General features: G+C 38.7%; 1 protein-coding gene across 1 annotated transcript; it reads left to right on the top strand.

The window, feature by feature from the left end:
- The first annotated feature begins 8180 nt into the window (after window positions 1-8180).
- Window positions 8181-9572, top strand: LOC137749386 (phenolic glucoside malonyltransferase 1-like). Its single transcript, XM_068489478.2, has one exon. It carries the CDS (start codon window positions 8181-8183, stop codon window positions 9570-9572), a length of 1392 nt encoding a protein of 463 aa, XP_068345579.1.
- The last annotated feature ends 10233 nt before the right edge of the window (window positions 9573-19805 follow it).

Genomic DNA, 19805 nt, shown 5'->3' with positions numbered 1-19805 from the left:
TCACGTGTTAAATAGCATTACGAGTGAAAAGAGATTTAAACTGACAGATCACAAAAGTATCATACGCATACGTCATGCATATGATATATAACCAATAAGTTGTGATCGATCAAATTTACAATAGAAACAATTAGAAGAAAAAAGGTGTAGGATTTGAATTAAAATAAAATTAGAAAGTCATCCCTAGATCTCGTATGAAACGGGGGAAATGGTCAAATATTTGATGCATGCCATGCAATATGCATCTGACCTTTAGTCCTTTAGGGCCTGTTTGTTTGACTTCACTAAATTTCATTGGATTAGATTGGACAAACTCTTAGTGTAGTCCAATGTTTGTTATCATGTGAGATTAATATTAATGAGATTACCTGAGTCAGCCATGGATGTGACTTTCTCTGAGTCAGAATATGTTTATGCTCCCGTATCACCACCCTTCGATCACAAGGGGGAGAGTTCTAGTTGTGATCTTGATGGTGTTTTTGAATGGTTGGATGTACAAGAGGTAGCGGTTTCAAGGGGAGTGCATGGTGTCGTGCCAAGTGATGCAGTTGATGCTCGGTCTCCTCCTGAAACTGTTACCTCTTGTACATCCAACCATTCAAAAACACCATCAAGTTCACAACTAGAACTCTCCCCCTTGTGATCGAAGGGTGGTGATACGGGAACATAAAAATATTCTGACTCAGAGAAAGTCACATCCATGGTTATATACATGTGCCATATAACCATAGAAATTTACGGCTCAAAACTCTATTGTATTGCATAGAGGAAAATATATATAAGATACAATCCTTGTTCTACAAGGTAACAATAAAGGACTCACAAACCCTTCCTAATAAAGGATTCCTAATATTTACGATATATTTACATGCCCTTTTTACAAAACCCCTCACGGCAACACTCCCCCTCAAGTTGGAGCATAGATATCACACATGCCCAACTTGACAAGTGAGTCACCAAACAACCTACTACACACGGCATGAGTGAAGATATCTGGGAGTTGCTCTTCCGAGTCACAAACAGCATTGACACAATTTTCTTCTCAAGCTTTTCCTTAATAAAGTGACGGTCAACCTCCACATGCTTTATTCTGTCATGTTGTACCGCGTTCTATGCAATCTCCCGTGCAGACTTATTATCACAATACAAGCTTATTGCCTCCTTTGCTTTAAAACCTAGACCGCCAAGTAACTTACGTAACCAAAGAACTTCACATATCCCATGTGCCATAGCTCTGAATTCGGCCTCAGCTGAAGACCTTGACACCACATTTTGCTTCTTACTTCTCCAAGTAACTAGATTTCCAACAACAAACGTAAAGTATCCAGAAGTAGAGTGCCTATTAGTCACATCACCTGCCCAATCAGCGTCAGTAAATCCCTCAACCCTTCGATGACCTGAATTTTTATACAAAATTCCTTTTCCTGGAGCCGTCTTCAAATAAGCCAAAATTCGCATAACAGCTACCGTATGATCCACACTCAGCAAATGCATAAATTGACTCACCACACTTACTGCATAGGCTATATTCGGATGAGTATGAGCTAAATAAATTAATCTTCCTACCAGTCTTTGATATCTGCCTTTATCCACTGGTTCTTGATCCAGATAAATTCCCAAGTAATGTTTCTCCACAATAGAAGTATCCAGGGGTTTACACCGAAGCATACCTGTTTCCTTCAATAAATCTAAAGCATATTTTCGTTGAGACAAGAAAATACCTTTGGACGAACGAGCAACTTCAACACCAAGGAAATACTTTAAGTCACCCAAACTTTTCATCTCAAACTCGGCAGAAAGGTTCTTCTCCAGCTTGATAATTTCATCTGAATCATCACCTGTTATTATCATATCATTTACATAAATAATCAAGGCTGTTACTTTACCATTTCTCCGCTTCACAAATAAAGTATGATCAGAATGACTCTGATAATACCCATTCTTTCTCATAGCCTGAGTGAACGTCCCAAACCATGCACGTGGTGATTGCTTAAGCCCATAAAGAGACTTCTGCAATCGGCACACTCCCATTTTTCCTCCATTGCTATACCTTGGAGGGAAATCCATATACACTTCTTCTTCTAGATGTCCGTGAAGAAACGCATTTTTTACAACAAACTGTTTCAGTAGCCAATTCAAATTTGCAGCTAATGAGATAAGGACTCATACCGTATTCATCTTAGCCACGGGAGAGAAAGTTTCCTGATAATCAACTCTGTATGTTTGAGTATACCTTTTCGCCACCAACCTTGCTTTATACCTGTCGAGTGATCCGTCAACCTTGTATTTAACTGTAAAAACCCATCGGCACCAAACTGGCTTTTTTCCTTTTGGTAGCTCAACTACTTCCCATGTATTATTTTTCTGCAATGCCCTCATCTCTTCATCCATTGCTTCGATCCATTCTCGACTCTTCAAAGCGTTTTCTACTCGAGTTGGTACTTGAATTGAATCCACATTATTCACCCAAGCTTGGCGTTCAGATGAAAGGTTTTTACAGGACACATAATTGGCTATGGGATACTTCACTTTTCCCTCTGGTGAAAACTTGTTAGGAGGTACACCACGATTTTGCCTTGGTGGCAATTTATATGTACTTATAACATCATTAGTTACATAAGTATCACTAGTGCTTACCTCAGAGATATCCAGAGAAGATGTATTGGACAACGGCACTGTTGAGCTAGAGAGAGGAGATGAAGCTTCTGCAATAATTGGCTGACCATCAGTGCACTCCTTTTCAGCAACACCAACACATGGACTGGTAGCCTCTTCTTCGGTGAGAAGCTGCTGACCACTCACAACAGGCTATTCGGCAGGAGGAGACCGAGCATTAACTGCATCACTCGACACGGCACCATGCACTCCCCCTGAAACTGTTACCTCTTGTACATCCAACCATTCAAAAACACCATCAAGATCACAACTAGAACTCTCCCCCTTGTGATCGAAGGGTGGTGATACGGGAGCATAAAAATATTCTGACTCAGAGCAAGTCACATCCATGGTTATATACATGTGGCGTGGTAACACTTGTAACCTTTCTGGTAGGATGCAAAACCCACCAAGACACACCGAAGAACACAAAGATCCAATTTACTATGATGAATCTTGTGAATATGAACATAAGCAACGCATCCAAACACTTAAGGAGTGAGAGTATTGGTAGAAACAACCGGAACATATTCCGTCAACACTTGGAGTGGAGTACGAAATTCTACAACCCGGAAGGGCATGCGATTTATAACATACACGGCATAGGTGATGGCATCTGGCCAAAAACTCTTAGGCACGGACCCACCAATAAGCAATGCACAAGCAGTTTCCAAAATATAACGGTTTTTTCTCTCAACTACCCCATTATGTTGTGGGGTATATAAACACGTTGTCTCATGAAGAATTCCTTGATCACGGAAAAAAGTAGATAGCTCAGAGTTAACATATTCTCCCTCATTATCAGTATGAAGAACCTTAATAACGGAGGAATATTGTGTAGCCACCATCTGAGAGAAAGACCGAATAATCATGCTAACATCACTTTTATGTTTCAACAGATAAACTCATGTCATACGAGTGCAATCATCAACAAATGTAACAAACCATTTAATTCCCGAAGTAGTACTAATAGGGGAAGGCCCCCACACATCAGAGTGTACTAACGCAAATGGAGAAGATGTTCTATTCATACTTCGAGGGAATGAAACACGATGACTTTTGGCTAAAATACATACTTCATATTTCAATTCTGAGTCTTCAATACCACTGAACAAATCAGGTAATATATATTTCAAATAACCAAACGATGCATGCCCCAAACTACGATGCAATAACAATACCTTTTGTAGATTACTATTACGTGACGCATGAACCAAATTAGCTCTTCCAGGAACCACATCATGCACATAATATAACCCCTTTCTCTTAGTGCCACGCCCAATGATCTCATTTGTCTGAATATCCGGAAGCAAGCAAAATGAAGGATACATTAATATAACACAATCCAATTGTTCAGTGACTTGAAGTACCGATAATAAGTGATGGGACAATGACATAACCAATAAACAATTTTGTAAGGGAAAAGAGGGTGTAAGAGATACTGTTCCCGCTCCAACAACAGCAATAGAACCATTAACAGTTGCCACACACTTTCTATGAGGACGTAGATTAAAACAAGGTTTTATCATACGTCATATGATCTATTGCACCAGAATCTAAAAATCCAACCTGCATTCGCCATTGTAATAACTCACGAGACAGTAATACACGACAATCACAACACCACACCAATTATGGAACCATACGCTGAAGTCAATCAATTACTCTAACAATTGTTGCAATTACATTGCAAAACACTACACCTCTTTTGTTTTCCCCCGTAAATATATATGAAACCAACAGCAAAAGCACTACACAGCAGTTGTTGTTTTTCTGCAAAAAACGCAGCAAAAGGAAAAACAAACTACAATATCCCAACAATCACGGCATAGACACCTTTGTCTTTCTGCAGAATCGCAGCAAGGAACAAGGGTGCATATCCTCCAATACGAGCAGCAGCAGTACAGTACTGCGATACAGAACACGACAGCTACACACAAGGGTTTGGCTTGCTGCAGAGATGTAGCGACAAACCAGAAACCTTGCTGTTTTCCTCTTTGCGATACACCGGTATGGTTTTTTTCTAGGGTACGGTAGGCTTTGATGCCAAATACAAATTTACGGCTCAAAACTTTATTGTATTACATAGAGGAAAAAATATATATATATATATATAAAAGATACAATCCTTGTTCTACAAGGTAACAATAAATGACTCACAAACCCTTCCTAATAAAGGATTCCTAATATTTACAATATATTTACATGCCCTTTTTACAAAACCCCTCATGGCAACAGATTGGACAAACTCTTAGTGTAGTCCAGTGTTTGTTATCATGTGAGACTGTCATTAATGAGATTACCTGGGACTTGCCTAAACTAATTAAAGGAGTTGGTAGAGGTTCTTAGCAAGAGTCCCCAAAAAACCATGGCACTAGTTATGATATGCTTCTTCCTATTCGTGTTGCTTTACTCGTGCCCTTTCTCTGCGCACTTATAAGATTTTTACCACACACGCAGAAGGGTTAAAAATTCCTATAATACTTGCAAGAGTAACAAGGATATTGTAGTATAGATGACTCAGTATAAGGTCGTTCTCCACAAAGATTATTAAATAATTCGTATTAAATCAAATCTCAATTAATTATTAAAAAGTAAAGTTTTAGAAAGATTGATTTACGACCTAATTTAATAAAACGAATTTAATTAAAAATAGTAGAAAAATCTACAATATTACGAGAAACATAAAGAAATAGTTTTTAGAAATCTAATTGAGAAAGCACTAGGATTTTGCCATCACTTTAATAATCTTATGTAGTTCTTTCAATTACTTATGACCTATACATGCATATTTTGAAGGTTAGGTTTTCCTATATGCCTACTTGGACCCCCAACAATTCAAAACATGCATGCATAATATCATAAGTAAATTGAAAATAAACTACATATTCTTGTTAGGGCTCGTGGCCTCACCCTAGCAAAAGAGATTAGTTACACACATTCATAATTAAAATCAAAAGGAATTCTTTTGAAATGGACAAAGATAGAAAAACACCTTGAATGTAAAAGTCTGAAAATTTCTAAACTTTGGCCAAATTTCTCTTTCAAATATCGCATAAAGAAGAAGAAACTAGGGCCGGCCAGAGTGGCTTATTTATGCTACATCGAAAATCCAATCCCTCCTATAAAATGACTTAGAATAAAACTAGGAAACCAAATAAATTAAAATAAATTAGGAAACTTATCCTAAATTGACTAGTAAAATTCGCCCTAAATCTGCCCAGCCCGTTTTGGACCCATATCTGCTGCAAATCCGGCCCATGATAGCTCACTTTGAAGCTTGGAATAATCTGAACACTTCTCCAAAAGGCCACAAAATCATCAGAGGTAATCTTAGGCTCCAAAAATCGCAATTAAGCCAAAAAAAGTCACTTTCCAGCAACACGCACTACTCAATCACAAAACCCAGGTTCTCTGGAATTGCAAAACCCATATTCAAATTGCGAAACCCATATTCGAATTGCAAAACCAAATTCGTCCAGAGCCCTGCAAAACCAAATTCGTCCGAAGCCCTGCAAAACCCAGACTTGATAGGGAAATTTTGTGGCCTCAAATTCAAAATGAAATGACTAAAACCAAGGTACCATCAAAGCTCTACAAAACTAAGTTTCTCCTACGTTTTTACCGTGGTTTCGGGACAGCTTTTGAGAGAGTTGGAGTGTTCTAGAAAAAGGAAAAGCAAAAAGAAAAAGAAAAGGAAAAAAAAAAGAAAAGAAAAAGAGAATTAATTTTTATTATTTTTATTATTCTGTTTGTTAGTTCGACATTGTATCGAACGCTTAGTCCAACATAATCTAGTTTAAATCAATCTAACTTAGTTTCTGAACCTAATCCATTTCGAAATAGTCTAGTGTAACAAACACATCCTTATAAAACTATTTCTTATCATCCCACATATTCAAGCCTTCTAGGTGCTCAATTTTGCTGACTTTCCTTTCCAAAAATTGAAAAGGCAAAAAAGTAGTTATATGTTGTCAATATCTTTGAATTTATCAATCGTCATTTTTTGGGCAAATTTTTAATTAATAATTTAGATATTGACAAACATGTCTAATAGAATCCATTAGCTTTTTTAGTCAATAAAATTTGAGTAATGTTATTCATACCATATTTTTGTACCACATTTTCATACCACCTTAGGTAGCATTTGATGTGGACAGTCACATCATTTGAATTAATCATATTTTTAAATTTAATTCATTATTTAAAAAACTAATAATTAAGAAAAATTAGTTAATTAAATAATGATTGTGTTATACGAGGAGTCTTTCTCCTTTATTTCCTTGGGTTTTGCAAATTTTTCAAATGATGTGGCTGTCCACATCAGATGTCACCTAAGGTGGTATAGAAATATGGTATAAAAACATGGTATGAATAACATTACTTTTAAATTTATAATAAAGTAATTAAATAAAAAGTTTACTTTAATTAGTTAGTGGGACACGTGGCAAGTTATAAGATGTGTGGTGAGCATATCCTATAATTAAGGATATGAGCAAAAATACTCCCTCATAAAAATGGGTTGACAAAATCTCAAATTTATCTTATTTTATAGGGAGCATTTTTGCTCACCATCATAAACTATGGTGTATACTCATCATACATTAATTATTTATCACGTGTCTTTTCACTTAACATTGGTTTTTTTTTTTTTCAAAATTGAAAAAAGTAACATTTAATATGAAAGTTAACTAGAATTAAATAAAATAACACATGACAAATAATTAGGAGTATAATGAATATACACCATAGTTATGGTGGTGAGCAAAAATGCTCCACATATTTTATAGAGTGATACTTAAATTTGATGTAAGTGGAATTTAGAAGTTCATGCATGTGACGCACATTATCATGTTTGAATTTAATAACGGTTTGCTCGTAACTTGCAAGACTTATAGTCCCAAAATATAAAAAATGATTCACCAAACCATAGGACATTATATTCATCAATTATAAAATGTTAACTTGTTTTACATTCTCCATTACCAATATGCAAGATCTAAAAGTGGTTGAGATTTACAATAATGTGGTATTCTTATTTATTTGTAAGTGAGAGATTTTAAATTTGATTTTCGTTAAAAGCGAGTTTGAACCACATTATTGCTAGTTTATTGTGAGACTAAGACCACCTCCTATCATTTTGTGTAAATAATATCATTTGTTAAAAAAAAAAAAATTGAAGGTTTACAAAATAGCTTTGCAAGGGACATCAACCATGCCGATGTATGAGTATCACTTTAACAGAGTTTTATTATAGGGAATTGTTATTAACACTCCAAAAATCTTATTCTACACTCCTCACAAATGTATTTTTTTTTCTAATTATAGAAAATTTGGAGTACCAAATAAGATTTTTGAAGTACTAATAACAATTTCTTTATTAAATATGTTATCTTTCTGGCATACACATAATTTAACGGTATAAAAAATGATCCAACAAACCACATGGCAGTCATTAAAAAAGGGAGGCCATTGTTTACCTCAATTAGAAACTATTAACTTGTTTTGCATCCTCCATCTGCAATATGGCAGATCTAAACTCGGTGAAAGTGGTTGAGGTTTGCAAAGTAGCACCGCAACCAAGCACGCCGGACTCATCAGCCATCCCTGAGTCCCTTCCTCTAACCTTGTTCGACTTGCTCTGGCTAAGATTTGCACCCGTCCAACGCCTTTTCTTCTATGAAATCAATAACCCTAACTCCTCCGACACCAACTTCACCCATTCAACACTCATTCCGAAACTCAAAACCTCACTCTCTCTCACCCTCCAACAATTTCTGCCTCTAGCCGGAAACGTCATATGGCCCAAAGAGTCCCCTAAACCTATTCTCCGTTACGTCCAAGGCGACGGGGTTTTGCTCACCATAGCTGAGTCCGATAATGATTTCCACCATATAGTTTCAAGCAACAGCTTCAACATTGAAGCCAAAGAATACCATCCTCTCATACCCCAGATGCCCGTGTCTCACGAAAAAGCCGCGGCCATTGCATTGCAGATCACCATATTTCCTAACCGTGGCTTTTGTATTGGAACATCCATGCACCATGCAATCCTAGACGGCAAGACGTCAACCATGTTTGTGAAAACATGGGCTCACATTTGCAAACACGAAGATTCCAATTTGTTGCCGGAACAGCTCAAACCTTTTTTCGACAGAAGCGTCATCAAAGACCCCGCCAGCCTAGAAGAGATCTACGCGAACCAATTTCGAAACATGGACCGGCCTGACAACAGAAGTTTGATGTTTTCCAAGTTTAAAGTTTTAGCACCGGATTCAATTCGTGACACGTTTGTGTTCACACGGGCAAATATAGAAGCACTGAGGCAGTTGGTGAAAGAGAAGAAACAACAACACGGTCATCAATCTGTTCAATATTTGTCCACGTTCTGTCTAACATGTGCGTACATATGGATTTGCTTAATCAAGGCAGAAGAAATGCAAGCCAAAAGTGCAGTGATGGGATTTACTGTGGACGCTAGGTCTCGGTTAGACCCTCCTATACCTACAAACTATGTTGGGAATTGCTTAGTGCTTCGGTTGGCAGTTGCAGAAACAAAAGCGCTCTTAGGAGGAGAGGGGTTGGTTGTGGCGGTCGATGCAATCAGTGAGGCTGTAAAAAGTTTGGACGATGGGGCTTTGAATGGGGCTGAGGATTGGATTCCATTATTGTACTCTGTGGGTACTGATGAGAGTGTATTTTCGACTGCCGGTTCACCTCGCTTTGAGATATATGATACGGATTTCGGATGGGGAAGACCGAAGAAGGTCGAGATTGTTTCCATAGAAGGGACGGGAGCTATGTCCATCTCTGAATCTAAGGATGGTGCTGGAGGTCTGGATATTGGGTTGGTAATGAAAAAACATCACATGGAAATTTTTACTTCTCTCTTCGCTAAGGGCCTTGAAAACCTTTGAAGCCTAATTTGTTGCGTCCTCTCCAATTTTATGGTTTATTTTTAATTATTTTTCTTTTGTTTTACAATAGAAAGAATTAGAAGAAAAAAGGTGTAGGATTTGAATTAAAATAAAATTAGAAAAATCAAACGGTGGAAATGGTCAAATATTTGATGCATGCCATGTTGTATGCATCTGACCTTTAGTCCTTTAGGGCCCGTTTGCTTGGCTTCACTAAAGTTCATTCGACTAGATTAGACAAATTCTTAGTATAGTCCAATGTTTGTTATCATGTGAAACTGACATTAATGAGATTACCTGGGACTCGCCTAAACTAATTAAAGGAGTTGGTAGGGGTTCTTAGCAAGAGTCCCCAAAAACCATGGCACTAGTTATGATCTGCTTCCTCTGCTCGTGTCTTCTCTCTCCGCACTGATAAGATTTTTACCACACACGTAAAAGGGTTAAAAATTCCTATAATACTTGCAAGAGTAACAAGAATATTGTAGTATAAATGACTCTAACAAGGTCGTTCTCCATAAGAATTATTAAAAAGTAAAATTTTGGAAAGATTGATTTATGACCTAATTTAATAAAACGAATTTAATTAAAAGAGTAGAAAAATCTAAAATATTACGAGAAACATAAAGAAATAGTTTTTAGAAATCTAATTGAGAAAGCACTAAGGTTCTGCCGTCTCCTTAACAATTCTACGTAGTTCTCCCAATTACTTACGACCTATACATGCATATTTTGAAGGTTAGGTTTTCCTATATGCCTACTTGGGCTCTTCTCTGCTCACTCTTGTCTACAATTTTTGGGTTTGAAGGACCAATAGAGCAGTAAGAAGACTAGCTTTCTGTCTTGCCATTCTTTACTTGATCACACACTCGACGAAAGAGCTTTACAAGTGGCATTGCCCTTCTTCACTCACGCGATATTGCTAGATTGGGCTTTTGCCTATTGTCCAAGATTCCCCACTGCTGCCCTCCATAGGAGAGTGCGAGCTTCGTCCAGAGCTTGACCAGGGGATGGTCAGTCAGTCAAGCGGTTCGGGTTCTCAGTCAATTCCCGTTCGCCTGCACACCCCCCCCCCCCGGGCGCGGTAGTCCATTTACGGGTAGGGTAGGTAAAAGAACTTGGGATCGTTGATCTCTTCCTTAAAGATTGGGATGAGTCAATGTCGGTCCAACAATTCAAAACATGCATGCATAATATCATAAGTAAATTGAAAAGAAACTACATATTCTTACTAAGGCTCGTGGCCTCACCCTAGCAAAAGAGATTAGTTACATACATTCATAACTAAAATCAAAAGGAATTCTTTTGAAATAGAAAACACTTTGAATGTAAAAGTTTGAAAATCTCTAAACTTTGACCAAATTCCTCTCTCAAATATAGCACAGGGAAGAAGAAACTAGGGCCGGCCACAATGGCTTATTTACACTACATAGAAAATTCAATCCTTCCTATAAAATGACTTAGAATAAAACTAGGAAACCAAATAAATTAAAATAAACCAGGAAACTTAATCCTAAATTGACTTGTAAAATTCGTATATAATCTACCCAACCCGTTTTGGACCCATATATGCTCCAAATCCAGCCCATGATAGCTCATTTTTGAAGCTTGGAATAATCTGAACACTTCTCCAGAAGGCCACGAAACCATCAAATGTCATCTTGGGCTCCAAAAATCGTAATTAAGCCAAAAGACGTCACTTTCCAACAACGCGCACTACTCTAATCACAAAACCTAGGTTCGCTGGAATTCCAAAACCCATATTCAAATTGCAAACCCCAGATTCGAATTACAAAACCAAATTTGTCCGAAGCCGTGCAAGACCCAAACTTGATAGGGAAATTTTGTGGCCTCAAATTCAAAATGAAATAACCAAAACCAAGATACCACAGCTCTACAAAACTAAATTTCTCCTATGCTTTTACTGTGGTTTCGGGACAACTTTCGAGAGAGTTAGAGTGCTTTAGAAAAAGGAAAATCAAAAAGAAAAAGAGAATTAATTTTTATTCTCTTTATTATTCTACTTGTTAGTCCGACATTACACCAAACGCTTCATTAAATTAGTCCAGCATAGTTTACTCTAAATCAATCTAACTTAGTCCTTGGACCTGACACACCTCGATCCCGATATTCCTCTAATACCAGGATAGGCATGTGCTGGCCGACACCCAAGGGTGACGAAGCCATTAAACATGCCTATGAATAAAATCTGTAATTAAAACGAAAATGCTAATGCAGGAACGTGTTCAGAGTATACAACTAATCAAGAATAAAGTGAAAGAATTATTATGAAAAGGTATGAACCGAGGAATAGGTCTTACCCTGAGAAGACTCGAAGATCCCTACACGGAATTGCCCTGACACTGGGACTGTGTGCCTCGACTCTAACTCCTGAGGGGGCGGAAAACCGAAAAGATGAGTGGACCAAAGTTTATAATAATAATATTAATAAGAAAACCATTTTCTTTATGAGCATACTAACCCTTTTTGAAAACATATATAATATTATATAATAAGTTTTTTTGAAAACCCTAGCATGCCATGAAATCATTCGTAAAACAAGTATGAGTAAAATCATGCTCAATAATGGTGCAATCATCGCCCTAAGGCAAATCCATAAATCTCATCAATACTGTACTCTCTAGAGGTATCATAGTCACCCGAAGGCAGTACATGTCCATCACCCAAAGGTGAAGTTGTATGACACTGGGTTACGCTAGTGAAGAAACATGATAGGCCCCATCACCCGAAAGTAAAGTTGTACGACTCCAGGTTACACCGAAGAAGAAATATATACATAAATATCCTCAACTATATCCTATGGCTATAAACGTCTACATACCCGTGTTGTGTGGATGTGTTGTATGATAACCCACTAGATAAGCACCAAAAACATATCTCCAAGAAACATATCCAAATATGGAGCTCAAAGGCTCAAAGCTTCATTTCATAAATCCATGACAATTCACATTTGTAAATCCATAGAATTCCATATATGAATATCCCATAATTCATAACTCATTTTCGAAAATCTGTAATATAAATCATATTCATAATCCATAGAGTTTCATATAGGAAAATCTAATAATTCATAACCTTTCATAAAACCTAAGTGCGATAAAACATAAATATCTCGTAAACCGTAAATATAGAAATTTGTAAAGCATAATATAAAATGTACTCAAATCATGAAATATGTAATGCATGCTAGGCTAATATTTTATATAAATATGTAAGTTTAGAAGGGGTCCACTCACAGATATTTTGTAGCCAGGGAACTACTCGAGTTAGCGATGATGGAGTCATTTTTCATCGATGCACTGGGCCGAAGTCCAATTCCGGCAGGAAGTGGCTTGAAAACTACCACGAACCGTCGGAACCCTAGAAATGGGTGGTTCTCGATTTGCTGTCCAAATGAACTCCGACGCCCCAACCAATGCATAAGCTTTATTCCTGACCTTAAGGGAAGTCGATTGATGGTGGTGGTCGACTGTACTAACTTAAGAAATGGCGAATCGCCACCGTGCACCCCACGAACTCGTCGGAGAAGACAACATTCATTCGTCATGAAATCATGACCCACAGCCGTCAAGTTTGGGTGGGAATGGAAGTTGAGAGGATGATAAGTTGATTGGTGGTGGTGGTTCCCTGTGATTTTCCGGAGAAACGCCGTGAAAAGCATCGGGGTGTTCGTAGGAATTGGGTCGGGTCTAGGGTCGAAGGGAGGGTCCGGGTTTGCTAGGTCTCTCATTCCCTTATTTCCCTCATTGCTCGCTCTTTTAATTAGTCACTATCTCCTCTTCTTTTTCCCGATTAGGTAGCACCCCCATCTTTCTCTCCTAGTCTTTCCATCACAGCCACACACGTGGCACAACCTCATTACTCCAGCAACATCTAGAGCCTTCTAGATGATGTTCAAATGATCAATTCACCCCTATATTTGCTTGCCTATAACTTCTTCGTTATAACTCCAAATTATGTTCCGTTTGCGGCCACACATTCGTCATGTTGAGTACTATAAGAATACACCAAGAAAACAGATCTTACATGACATGACAATGCGGTCAACAAAAGTCAACGCATTTGCCTCGAATGGCATTTTTGTAATTTTTACATTTTAAAAAGTATAAAATTCGTAATATTTGGGGATGGGTTGTTAAAAAACCTAATCCATTCCGAGATAGTCTAGTGCATCAAACATATCCTTATAATATTATTTCTTACCATCCCACATATTTAAGTCTTCTAGGTGCTCAATTTTGCTGACTTTCCTTTCCAAATTTTGAAAAGGCAAAAATTTAGTTATATATTGTCCAATATCTTTGAAATTATCAATCATCATTTTTTGGGCAAATTTTTAATTAATAATTTGGATATGGACAAACATGTCTACTAAAATCCACTGGCTTTTCAGTCAATAAAATCTACTAGGCCATCTCTCCTCTCTTTTTTCCATGCCCTTCCCTCCCCTCCTGTTTGAATGGTCACGGTTAAACCACGTCAACATCTTATATTAATTTTTTGGGTAAAGTACAAAAAACTACCTCATCTATTGGTGTCACGACACTTTTATACCTCATCTTTTAAGATTGACAATGTCATACCTCATCTTTAGAATTTGGTACAATGTTATACCTTCCGTTACTTGGTCGTTTACTTTTCAGTTAAATGTTGACGTGGCTTGATTCGAGGACCACTTTCTGTTAAAAAATTAATAAAATATTATTAAAAACTAAAAAAAATTTATTTAATATTTTTTAAATATTAAAAGAAAAGTAAAAAAAATTAAAAAAAGAAAAACCCCTCAGTAAGCCCCTTCCCGCCCGCGGAAAAAGAAGAAAAGGAAGAAGAAGAAGGAAGAGGAAAGAAGAAGAAGAAGAAGGTCACGAAGGTTTCCCGATTCCACCTCAATGGGATCTGGGTTTTTTTATTTTTTTTTCCTCCTCCTTCTTCCTCCTCCTTCTTTTGCAAATTCGAGTTTTTTTTATTTTTCTTCTTCTTCTTCTTCTTCTTCATCCTTCCTCCTTCTTTTGCAGATTTGGTTTTTTTTTTTTTTCTTCTTCTTCTTATTCTTCCTCCTCCTCCTTTTTCTTCCTTCTTCCTCTTTCTCCTTCTTCTTCTTCTTCTTCCTCCTCCTCCTCCTTCTTCTGGGTTGCAGATTCGGGTTTTTTGCTTCCTCTTCCTCTTCTTCTTCTTCTTCTTCTTCTTCTTCTTCTTATTTTCCTCCTTTTTTTCTGGGTTGTAGGAAGGGGACTGAAAGGGAGAAGAAGATGAAGATGGGGGAGAAGAGAGAGAAGAGGAGCGTGGGGGGGGGGGAGGGTACGAACATAAGGGTTTTTTTTTTTTTTTTGAACTTTTCTTTATTATTTTAATATTTAAAAATTATTAAATGATTTTTTTAGTTTTTAATAATATTTATTAATTTTTTAATAGAAAGTGAGACCCGGATCAAGCCATGTTAGCATTTAATTGAAAAGTAAACGACTAAGTAACAGAAGGTATAACATTAGACCAAATTCTAAAGATGAGGTATAACATTGTCAATTTTAAAAGATGAGATATGAAAGTGTTGTGACACCAATAGTTGAGGTAGTTTTTTGTACTTTACCCTAATTTTTTTATAGCAAGAGAAAGATAAAATAAGAGAATGTGAGAGGAGAGGACGAAAGAGAATAAAAAGAGGAGGGGAGAGAATTTTAGTCCATCTCTAATAGAAGAAGCTCTTGGGAGCGGTCATTGTTAATGGTGGGCCCCTTTGTGACAGTGTTGGGTGAGAGGGGAGGCGGACACAAATGGAGCCGGATGAATATTAAAAAAATCAGGAGGGGTGGGGTAAGGGTTGTTAAGAGTAACAGCAATACATCACAACCATCACCAGATTAGTTTCATTTACTTGGTTGTTAAGCTTGGAATGTCTGTGATTAGTTAGATATATTATGCTGAGCTGGCACATAGATTGGGATAGGATATTTATGTATAAATACCATTGTATTGCTCAATTGAATATACAAGAATCATTTGATATATTTTTCACTCTCTCTCTACAATTCTCTTTCTCTCTCTTTACTAAACTTTCCTCTCTGAGTTCTTAAATTCAACATGGTATCATCACCATCGTCTAACCGACTCCGATCCGGCGCTTCCCTCTTCTAGCAATTTTCTTGCAGATTCTTGCATTTTCTAATCTTCCAAACAGATCGCTGTTTTCCTGATCTCTTCTTCTTCTCTACAAATTCAGCAAATCTTGATATGTCGGCGGCAGCAAACTCCTCGACTTCTATTCCTCCACCTCCTCCAAACCCTAATTCTCTAGCGACTCCTCCTCAGAGTGACATCTCCAATCCTCCGATCATGTCGATTGGAACGATTTCCATTGCCAATGTCGCTGGGATGGTTCCGACGAAACTCAATCGTCAAAACTTCATCACTTGGCGCAGTCTCTTCATTCCCGTGCTGAAGCGCTTCAAGCTTCTTGGCCTCGTCAATGGTGAGGATCTGTGTCCTCCCCAATTTCTTCGTGATTCCTCTGGAAATTGTGTTCTCAATGCTTCTTTTGAGACCTGGTGTGAGCGAGATCAGATCTTGATGATCTGGATCAACTCTACGCTCTCTGAAGATCTTCTTCCTTTAACGATTGGCATGGCTGACTCTCGCTCTTTGTGGCAATCTCTTGAGCGGCGTTTCTCAGGCGCTTCTTGCACTCATGTTCATAGTCTTCGATCGAAGATTCAAACAATTCAGAAATGTGACTCTTCAATGACCGAGTTTCTTCATTTGATTAAAGATATTTCTGATAAGCTTGCTGCTGCTGGTGAACCATTGTCTGAGTCTGATCTTGTTGCATACATATTATCTGGCCTTCCTGATGAGTATGAGTCCTTTGTTGACTCTATTGAGACTCGAAATGAATCTGTGACTGCTGATGAGCTCCATGGGCTTTTACTGAGCAAAGAAATCTCACTCCAAAAACGCAAAACCAGAGCTGCTTCTTCCTCCACTGCTCCATTTCATGCCTATGCTGCTCAACCTTCTACTCATGTGGGCAATTTCAACAGAGGTAAATCTCGTGGTCGTTTTCACAACCGTAATCGGTATACTCAGAATCGCAATTTTGGGGGCAACAATCCTAACAACTGGAACACCAATCCCTCTGGTGGCAACAATCCTACCAACTGGAACCCCAATCCCTCAGGTGGCATTCTTGGTTCTGGTCCTTCTCGCCAGCATTATGGTCCCTCATCTTCCTCTGGTCGCTCGGTTCCATGTCAGCTTTGTCTCCAGTTTGGTCACTGGGCTTCTACATGTAATCGTCTCTCTCAGTTTGCTCAACCTCAAGCTCCTACTGCAATGTCTGCCATGACTTCTTCTGCATCCCCTAGCTATTGGCTCACTGATAGCGGAGCTTCTCATCATGTCACACCTAATCCTTCTGCCCTCAACTCTGCCATTCCCTACTCTGGCAATGATCAGCTTTTTGTTGGTGACGGTAAAGGTCTGTGTATTTCTCATACTGGTTCTGCTCTCATTCGAACCAAACATGCTACTTTTCGTTTGAATGATGTTCTTTTAGTTCCTCAGGCTTCCCGTAACTTGTTATCTGTTTACAAGTTTGTACATGATAACTGGTGCTCTCTGACCTTTGATCCGTTTGGGTTCTATGTCAAGGATCTAAGCACTGGGAAGATGCTCTTCCAGGGCCCCAGTGAAGGAGGCTTGTACCCCTTCTACTGGAATGCTTCAAATGGTGTCTCTGGAATTGCAATCTCCCCAACTGCACTGATGATTGCTAAGGCTGACATCCACATTTGGCATCGTAGGCTTGGACACCCTTCTGGTGGGATTTTACATTCTGTTGTGAATAAGAATCATCTCCCTGTAATTGGTTCTGTTAATAGTCTTTCAGTATGTACTGCCTGTCAACTAGGGAAGGCTTCTCGACTATCATTCTCCACTTTACCTTGTACTTCCTCTCGGCCACTTCAATTGCTTCACACAGATGTATGGGGTCCCTCTCCTACACCTTCCTGTACTGGTTACCGATTCTATATAATAATAGTGGATGATTTTACCAAATATGGTTGGCTCTATCCTTTACATTTCAAGTCTGATGTCTTCTCTACTCTCAAGACTTTTATTTTAAAAATTCAGACTCTGCTTGATCTCAAAGTTCAAAGTCTACGGTCTGATTCAGGGGGTGAATTCCTGAATAAGTCCCTCCAAAGTTTTTTTAATGATCAAGGCATTACTCATCAGTTGAGTTGTCCCCACACTCCTGAGCAAAACGGGTGTGCAGAGAGAAAACATCGTCATGTTGTTGAAATGGGCAGAACCTTGTTATCTCAGAGTGATCTCCCTGCACAGTTTTGGGTTGAAGCTTTTCAGACTGCTATCTATCTCATTAATCGGTTACCTTCTCAGTCATCTACAGTCAGTCCTTGGGAACTCTTATTCCATGCTTCTCCTAAATATCATACCCTGAAGACGTTTGGTTGTGCTTGTTATCCATGGTTGCAACCATATTCAAGAGACAAGCTGGATTTCAAAAGCAAGCAGTGCGTGTTTCTGGGCTATAGCTTGAATCACAGTGGCTATAGGTGTTGGGATCCTATCTCTAATAGACTCTACATCTCCAGACATGTGGTGTTTGATGAATCTTGCTTTCCTTACAAATTTTTGTCTTCTCAAGCCTCATTTTCCAGCCCGTGTGTGCCTCCTCATTCTCCCACTCCTCTGTCTCTCAATCTGTCTTTGCCAATGTCCCATCTTGTGCTACATCCTTCCCCAGCAGATGCCTCACAATGTCGCAATGCCCCTTCTTCACCCATATTTCCCACTCTTGAGCAAAACACTTTATCTTCTCCTGTTCTCGAGTCCATACCTCCTCATCCAGAATCTTTCAGTCCTGCAGAGTCTCCTAGTTCTCTACCTCAACCACTACCACCAGTCCCTGTCAACACTCATTTTATGCTTACACGAGCAAAGGCAGGTATCCATAAACCCAAAGTGTTCACAGCCACCAAACACACTCTTCCTTCCACGGTTGATTCTCTTACCACTTTACCTCCTACTCCCTCCACCTTTCTCCAAGCTTCTAAGTCTTCTCACTGGATGGAAGCTATGCAATCTGAGTTTCAAGCTTTACAGTCCACTGGTACTTGGGAGTTAGTTCCTCATAATTCCAACTACAACCTTGTAGGCTGCAAGTGGGTCTTCAAAGTCAAGCACAAACCTGATGGTACCATTGAAAGGTACAAAGCCCGCCTTGTGGCTAAAGGCTTTCATCAACAGGAAGGCTTGGATTTCTCCGATACCTTTAGTCCTGTTGCTAAACCTACTACCATCAGAATCCTACTCTCCATTGCAGTCACTTATGATTGGTTTGTTCATCAATTGGATGTCAGTAATGCGTTTCTTCATGGTCACTTAAAGGAAGATGTTTATATGATCCAACCTCCTGGTTTTGTGGATTCTTCCAAACCTCATCATGTGTGTAAACTTCGAAAATCTCTCTATGGTCTTAAACAGGCTCCTAGAGCTTGGTATGAGGCTTTCTACCATGCTCTTCTCTCTCTGGGGTTTCGGCCTTCCTACTCTGATCCTAGTCTCTTTATTAAACGAGACACTTCCATTACCTTTATCTTGGTTTATGTTGATGATATAATCATCACTGGTAGTTCTTCTACTGAGTGCCAATCAATCATATCCAACCTGCAAATCCTGTTCCCTGTGAAGGATCTGGGAGATATCCATTATTTTTTGGGTATTGAAGTCCACAAATCTGACCAGGGCTTGTTGCTGCATCAGACTAAGTATGCTTTAGACTTACTCAAGAAGACAGATATGCTTGGTGCTAAACCTTGTGCCACACCCGTGTCTACTGCCAAGCTAGATCATTCCGGCACTCTTCTCTCTGATCCCACCTCTTATAGGTCCACAGTTGGTGCCTTACAATATCTTACTTGGACCCGGCCTGATTTAGCATTTGCTGTCAACCAGGTTTGCCAATATATGCACTCTCCCCGAACAATTCACTTGCAGGCAGTCAAACGTATACTGAGATACCTTAAGGGCACTGTGGATTCCGGTCTTTGGTTTACTAAAGGTCCTCAATTTCTCACTGCTTGGTCCGATGCAGATTGGGCAGGTTGCCCTGTGGATCGAAGGTCCACTAGTGGGTATTGTGTGTTCTTAGGCTCTAATCTCATCTCCTGGAGTGCTAAGAAACAAGCCACA

Source organism: Pyrus communis, chromosome 17 (genome assembly GCF_041283825.1).
Source record: "Pyrus communis isolate YQ-2024b chromosome 17, ASM4128382v1, whole genome shotgun sequence".
Classification (NCBI taxonomy): domain Eukaryota; kingdom Viridiplantae; phylum Streptophyta; class Magnoliopsida; order Rosales; family Rosaceae; genus Pyrus; species Pyrus communis.
Note: the sequence above shows the minus strand (reverse complement) of the source record. Positions and strands in the feature narration are given on the sequence as shown.

What these genes read in the sequence shown, in the direction of transcription:
- LOC137749386 (XM_068489478.2), top strand. Translation starts at nt 8,181, where the DNA reads ATGGCAGATCTAAACTCGGTGAAAGTGGTTGAGGTTTGCAAAGTAGCA.